This window comes from Gastrolobium bilobum, unplaced genomic scaffold (genome assembly GCF_033153095.1).
Source record: "Gastrolobium bilobum isolate Gb01-03AN ecotype WA unplaced genomic scaffold, APGP_CSIRO_Gbil_v1 utg3108, whole genome shotgun sequence".
Classification (NCBI taxonomy): Eukaryota; Viridiplantae; Streptophyta; class Magnoliopsida; order Fabales; family Fabaceae; genus Gastrolobium; species Gastrolobium bilobum.
The window spans coordinates 127,780-136,220 of NW_026897377.1; the positions used below are offsets into that span (position 1 = coordinate 127,780).

Below are 8,441 nucleotides of genomic sequence, written 5' to 3' on the forward strand. Positions count from 1 at the left end.
AGTGAAATCAAATATTCAACATCACGTTTAGTTCCTGAGTAATTTGAGTTACAATTGTCATTAGGTTGCAGGTTATTATATAAAGACATTCAGGGGATCACATTCAGCCTTGAAGCGCATTGGTGATACTCTGGTTGACCGACCACATATTTTTGTTTCTTGGAGCTTTAGATGTATTTTTCCCCTTTTACTAACAAATATCTGTATATTTTTTCATTCTAGAAAATAACCAAAGGAATATAAGTTTGTATAATTTCGAAACTTTAAAATTCCAACTTTTTTAATATTCTCTGTTTTTTTTTGGGTTATGCATGCAAAGTCATACACATCATCTTTATTGTTTTTTATATAGCTGCAAAAATTGAGGAGGTGATTTTATTAAATCATGGAATAGGCATGATTATTGGTGAAACTGCTATTATTGAAAACAGAGTTTTTTTTTTTTTTTTTTGGTAAACAAAAATAGAGTTTTATTAATGCAAGTGAGTGTTTCTCTTAATTAATTTCTTTTATGATTATTTTTAGCTAATTCTCAGGCAAACTTTACTTATCTCAAGTAAATTATTGTTTTTATAATTTCTTAAATAATGTCATATTTTTTTATTATTCTTAAATATGTTTTTATTTCTTTTATAATATTTTATAAAAGAATAATGCTACCACACTCATGACAGCAGTAGCAAAGCGAGAAGAAAAATGTGGCTAAAAAAATGTCACGTCAAGATTAGCCACGTTTGACAAAATTGTGGTAGTTTGGTTTAGTCACGTTTTTGGATAGTTTTAGCCACGTTTTTGAATGTGGCTAAAAGACATTTTTTTTGTAGTGAAGTCAAGTTTTAAATTAAGTTGATATTTAATTTATATTTTCTCCTATTCATATTTATGTTTCCATAATTCTTTTTTACTTATTTATTTAGTTTTTAAGATCTTTTCAGAAATCCTTGCTGCCTTATTGCCATATTTTGTGAGTAGCAAGCATATACAAAACAAAATAATGGCTGATACGATTTTTTAACTAAGTAATTAATTTTTATCTAATTTAAACGTTCAAGGATATATTAAAAATACTGTAAATATCTAACTGAAATAGTAAAAAAAAAAGTATTTTGGCTTATAATAGTTTTTTTAAGGTAATAAATTTTATCAATATGATTTAAAAAAATTAAATAAAAAATTCTTACTTATTTAATATTTAATCAAATTTGATTAATAAAATAAATAAGCATTTAAATTTTAAATTTGAAAATAGTTACATAAAATGTTGTTGATGAAAAACATTTCTGATAATCCAAGTTACAAGTAGTTAAAAGAGAATATTGTGTTTACTACAAAAAATAAAAAAATAAAAGAAGAGAATATTGTAAATCGATAAATAGAAATCCATGTATACACCCTTATTTATTACATAAAACACATCTAAGAACAAAGGACCGTGGTTGCTATTCTGATGTGAAAACTTAAAAAAAAAAAAAAAAAAGGACCGTGGTTGCTATTGTGATGTGAAAACTAAATAGAACAACAGCATTTAAGATATGCTATAGAATAAACAAAAGTTTGCGACATATATCAACAAGCTATGGAACAAAGTACATGGGATTAGGGAGCTTAAATGTACGGTTTCCAGAAGAGTTTCCTTGGAGATCACTCCATTGGTCCCCAACGTTACCCCATATCCTGTAACCTTCATCTTGTAATTGCTTCCTTATATCGGACTTATACTTTACTGCACTTTGTCCTTTATATGCTGCAGTCCTGTTAAATAATCAAAGAATATAATTTTATTTTTTTTAACTTTTCTGTAAAAAGAGGGATATATATGATTCGATTAATTTAGCCATTAGCATAGATCTAATGCTACTTTCGAATGATAATAGCCACGATTGTACAAGTGCTTAAAGTGAGCTAAAAACAAAATGCAGTGATGTGTCTACATGCTGGCCTTTGTGGATGTTGTTCGATTATGGTGGATTATAGTTCGTATACATAAAATAGCATAGGCAGAGAGTCAAAGAAAGTGTGTGCAGGCATAATGACAAATAAAAGAAGGAAAATAATAATTTCATGTTGAATTAGATTATTATTTTATGCACTAGATACAAATTGAACGTGGAATCCATTTTAATTTTTTCTTTCTTTCTCTTATTCTCCTTTTTCTCTTTTTCATTTGTGTGTGTAGGATATTGTGTTCTCTGATGTTAAATGAGAAAAATAATTTCCATAAAAAAATTAATATTTTAAGTGAGGTGAGTATACATGCGAGGCTCATTACACGGTCCAGAACAAATATTAACATCAAGATCATGGGCGGACCCACGTTGTGCAATTGTTTGGACTTGCAGACACAAAGTTTTAGAGGAAAAAAATTAACTACATCGTCTATAATAGAGTTTAATTACTTTGATAATTGTGGAATTTAAAGCAGGGTTTAATTACTTTGATACTTTTGGTACAATGCATATAATGGGCCTTGGAAAATAAAAAACTAAAACGATTTATAAGATAATGAGAGACCTGAAATTGTGAAATTATTATTATTCTTAACTATAGATTTCAGAATTTTGAGTATTGAGAATGGAAAAAATAACAAAAGAAAAATTACCTTTATATGACTCTTGATTACAATTTTTTTATATTAGGTTAAAGTTCTTTTTTTCTTATTTATATTCTTTTATTTTTAATGTATTTAAAACTTTCTTTTAAAATTTTTTTTGGAGATAGCCTCGCAACTAAATATGTAGACATAAATAAAAATTTTTAGGTCCACCGACTTGCCGATATAAGGGACTTCAAATCAATTATTTTAAAATAAGAATTATTGGGTAATACCAGTTGACTGCAACTTAATTGGTATCTTTTCTTGTCCTTGCGGAGAAAGGGTGGAGCTACGTTGCTTCCAGGGAGGGCTATGCCCCTCGAAATTTTTGAAACATTTTCATTTTACACGTAATATTTTTGGAAATTTTTTTTCTTGAACATTACGCTCAATATATAATGGTATTTTTCCTCTTTGGTCCCCTAAATAAAATGAATTAGCTGAATTCCTGTTACCAATAGATGTCGTTATCTGGTGGGGGTTGATTTCCCACATCCCAATGTCTCATTTCCTTCTAGGTGGATCTCCATAAAACAAATAAAAAATTATAGGATTTATCGCTTTTAAACTAAGAAATATTGTTAACAAATAATTAAACTGTTTTTACTTTTTGGTTCGCTTTCTGCATTTTGCATCATCTAATAAAAATTTGTAATCTTATCTACATATTTTTGTTCTTAACTACACGGTTTAGTTGTCTGTCTTTCTCTGCTGGTGTATCCTAATTAAAAACAAAGAAAAACCATTATCAACAAACGTTTGATCGAAGTTTCATTGTTTTAGTTCTTTTTTGTTTTTGAAAAAGCCAATACAAATTCATATAAATGTATAAAACTATTCATAAGATATCTTAGTTTTCGAATGACTTTTTCCAAAAGACAAAAGTGCATGTATTTTTAAAAAATATAAATGGATCCATATATTTATTGGTCATACCTCATAATGAGTCGCTCGTAGCCAATGAACCCTTGATTGTGCAAGTTGTCATTGGTAACTTGACCAAGTGTCTCTTCATCTCTTCCGGTAAGTACGATTACCTTAAATCCTTTATCTCTCAACTTGTTAAATAGCCTTAATACAGGAGGAATTGCTGTGCACCATCCTTTCATTGCCCATGCCCTAAACGCTGCTGGATCATATGGGTCGCACCTATTTATTTCGAATTTTACAAATTATAATATAACTCAAGTTTTCATTTGGTTAATCGAAGTACAACAATGAACTATTATTATTAGTATTATTAATAGGAAGGATCAATTTATACAAGTGGAAGAATAAATCTTTTATACCAATTTTTAACCGCTGATTTTACTTGTATCTAAGGTTCACCTGAACTCTATTTATATAACCTACAATAATTAAATACTAAATAAAATTAAAATTTAATAATGAATATTGTAATAGTTCTTATTTTTAGAGCTGTGTAAGTCTTACTTTTATAATAAACTAATACTATAGTAGACTTAGCGAGAAAATAAACAGATCATTATATATATATATATATTATAGGGTTTACATTTCTGCAGCTACTGTAAGCGCAACAATCAAATACTTGCCATATATATATATATTTGAAAGCATTAAATACAGGAAATCATAACCATACAAAGGATGAAAGCATTAAATGCGGGAAATCATAGCCATACAAAGGATGAAAACATTAAATGTGGGAAATCATAAAAATACACTTGTTGTTGTTGTACATAAAGTGGCGGCAGAAATGGTTTTATCATATACACACACACACACACACACATATATATATATATATATATATATATATATGGGTTTGCTTTTTCTACAGTCAATGTAGATAACTTATCTACATTGAGCCCAAAACGACGTCGTTTTGAGGCGGAAATCAAGGTATTTTTGTAATTATAAGTTATTTCAGGGTTATAATAGTCTTTTTCATTATAATTTTTTAATTTTTCAACCCAAAACGACGTCATTTTAGCAGCGAATGTAAATAACTTATCTACATTCACTTTAGAAATATTAAAGCATATATATATATATATATATATATATATATATATATATATATATATATATATATATATATATAAGGGAGGGGTTATATTTACAACCCAAATAGTTTACAAACTCTTACAATCATATCTCAACTGTTGATTTTCGCCAATCAATGGTTGTCATTTATTATGAATTAATAATTAATTAATGTATTTAAAAATTAATAATAATTAATTAATTAATTTGATTTGCGAAAATCTTAACCATTGATTGACGGAAATCAACGGTTAAGATATGGTTGTAAGAAGTTGTAAACGAAAATAGATTGTAAATATAATCTTCCCCAATAATATATATATATATATATATATATATATTTCTACAGCTATTTTACGTACAACAATTAATCTTGATCATTGATTTCTCAAATTTAATATTTTCACCCACCTTTGTATGATTATGATTTCTCAAATATACGGGAAAAGTGTTTGTCATCTTGAATAACACAACTTTGTGTCATTTTAGATGAAATGACATCATTTTAGTGTATAATATGTGACTTTTTATATTCTCTCTTTCACTTTCTCTTTTCCTAATTTTATGGATGAGAGAAAATGTAAAAAATCACTAAATATACACAAAAACCATGACGTTTCATCTAACGACACAAAGTTGTGTCATTTAAAAAAGATAATTTTTTTCTCACACATATATATAAGGAAAAAATATCTAATGTTACTTCAAACAATTTTGTTTAATGTTCACTGAAACGACGTCGTTTTGGGGTTAAAAAATTAAAATGAAAATGACTATTATAACCTTGAAATAAGTTAAAATTAAAAATACACCATATATTTCGCCCAAAAATGACATCATTTTGGTGAACATTAGACAAAGTTTTCTAAAGTAACTTTAGAAAAAACGAACCCCATATATATGTGTATGTGGAGGGATTTTTTGACTCTAGAATAAGACTTACAAGTTTTACTCCTCATCATCGTTGATTTTCGTCCATATAATGATTATTATTTATTTGAAATTAATAATTAATTAATTGGCATAGATAACCATTAAATGGACAAAAATCAATGTCCGAGATGGTGAGTAAGACTTGTAAGTCTTACTCTAGAGTCAAAATATCCCTCCCCTATATATATATATTTAGGGTTCAATTTTTTTGCAGTTGCTTTATGTGCAATAGTGACAAATTTTCCATATATATAGGTTAAAGCATTTAATGCGTGGGGAATCATAACCATACAAAAGGTAAAAGTATTAAATATGGAAAATCATAACTATAAACTTGTCATTGTTGCACGTACAACAACTTTAAATATGATTTTACCATATATATATATATATATGGGGAGGGTTACATTTACAAACTTTTTGTTTACAAATTCTTATAAACTACACTATGTATTTCCAGAAGTATACTAGGTTACACTATGTACTTCCGAGAGTACATAGTGTAATTTGTTAAAAAAAATTGTAAACGGATCCTTTCCCTATATATAGGGGAGATATCATTTTACACAAGTGTAAGTTAGACTTTCTATCTTGGCTGTTGATCCCATTTATATCTAAGGGCTCTTTTTTTTTTTGGAAATACATATCTAAGGGCTCTAACTTTATAGTAATGTGAGCAATTGGATATATGTGGATCAATACTCAAGATTGGGTGTAAGAATATAGGGGATGGTTCTTTTGACTCCACAGTAAGACTTTTAAGTCTTACTCCCCATCTCAGCCGTTGATGGACGGAAATCAACGATTGTCATTTATAGTGTACTTAATAATTAATTAATTAATATAACTTTTTAAACTATAACCGTTGGATGGACGGAAATCAATGGCTAGGATGAGGAGTAAGACTTATAAGTCTTACTCTGGAGTCAAATGATCTCTCTTCATATATATGTATAGGATATTCTTTCACTGGTGTGAGAATAAAAAATTATCTTACACCAAATCTTGATTATTAATGTTCTTGCATCCAACGACTCAAATATCCAATAAATCAGAACCGTTATATAAATGAGATCAACGATCAAGATTGAGAGTGTAACTTATACCGACATCAAATGATCCTCAGTACCCTATATATAGATGCAAGCATATCAATGACCAAGATTTGATATATGACTTATTATTCTTACACCGGTATAAAAATATCATGCCCCATATATATATAGAGGAAGGATCCGTTTACAAATATTTTTTATAAATTACGCTAAGTATGACTGGTCATACACTATACTCTTGATTAAAGTATGACCAGTCATACTTAGTGTAGTTTGTAAATATAACATTTTCAATATATATATATATAGGGGCAGGATCATTTGACACCGATGTCAAATTTTGAAATTTGACACCAAATCTAAACATTTGATTTTCGTCATTCAACGGTTATTATTTATTGGGAATCAAACTTATTAATTAATATTAATTCCCAACAAATAATAACCGTTGATTGACGAAAATCAACGGTTAGAATTTTGCGTCAAATTTCAAAATTTGACACTGGTGTCAAATGATCCTATCCTCTATATATATATATATATATATATATATACACGCGTAATTTGTTTGTAAAACAACGTACCCATATTTCTTGCCTTTGTAATAATAGATGTTGGAGATGCAAGTGTCATCAACATCTAAAATCCAAGCATCCATGCCATCACCAGCGAGGGGTATACCATTCACAAAGCTCAAAATCTGTTCCATTATCAATTCCAAGTCCTGTTCGTACTGCCCGTGGATCATGTATTCCTCAACATATTGCAAACACTGAATTGGAAGTGTACGCCATGGAAGCACATTGTTTGCTTCCACCGCCATTCTCCAACTCAAGCAGAAGCTTCCATTAATGGAGTTAGTGGGCTCGTTAGTGCTTTGGTGCTGCCTTATGGACATCGCCTTGGACAACACTGCCAAAAAGAAAAGTACCAAAAGCTCTTTTGCTCGTTGTGCCATCCTTTAATTATTTATGCAATCACTTAATTTTGTCCTAAATATTCAAAAATAAAAAAAATATTAAATAAAATTATGAGCGCATATTTTGTTTTTTTATGTTTTTAGTTGATAGCAAAAATTAATAATAAAAATAATTAAAGAAAAAGAAATTAATAAAAAAGGTTGAATTGAAGTCCCATTTAACGTTAGAAGCCATACGTGTTCACAATTCACAAACAGTTGATCCTTAAATTTATGAAAAACACAAAGGAAACTGTTAACTATGAATGGAATTTGAGTTTGTAGTGCATATTTGAAAGAATTAATGCTTTTAAAGAAGAAATAAGCTATATGTATGTTTTGTTGCTTTTGCGTTTAGTTCAAGTACTTTATTATTTTATCCGAAACAAAAGGAGAGACATGAATTCTTTAGGTGAAATAAAAGTGCATCAAAAGGGTAGTATATAAAAGAAAATGATCACCAATAGTGCTATACTTTTTCAAATGATTGCTGAGAGAATTAAAGTTTGGCGCCATTTTATATTCAGTGTATTTTTAATTTGTATGTGTGTTTTTGTTGTTCTTTGGATGATTATTTTGTGACAAAATATTCACAACAAAAATGAACATATTTCATTAGGAAATTAGAATGGTATAAGTATTAACTAAATAACTACTTTTCATTATCTGTCAAGAAAATATACAATTGATTAGAATCTAATTAAAAAATGTCAGACTTCAAGTGAACCGTCAAATTAATGTTTCTCACTAATAATAAAAACTGAAAATTTATTTTTCAAATCATATTATTCTTCTTCTTTTTTTTGTAGGAAATTCAAAACATAATATTCTAATCCTGAAAATTTACTCTTTTTTTTGGCATGAAATAGTAATAAGAATAGAATACTGTCAA

At 28.2% G+C, this 8,441-nt stretch overlaps 1 protein-coding gene across 1 annotated transcript; it reads right to left on the reverse strand.

The window, feature by feature from the left end:
• Nucleotides 1–1,574: 1,574 nt before the first annotated feature.
• LOC133306432 (acid phosphatase 1) lies at nt 1,575–7,549 on the reverse strand. The gene is made up of 3 exons (XM_061506753.1): nt 7,176–7,549; nt 3,530–3,742; nt 1,575–1,752 (listed from the first exon to the last, which is right to left on the reverse strand). Exons 1-3 carry the CDS (start codon nt 7,547–7,549, stop codon nt 1,575–1,577), a joined length of 765 nt encoding a protein of 254 aa, XP_061362737.1.
• Nucleotides 7,550–8,441: the final 892 nt, after the last annotated feature.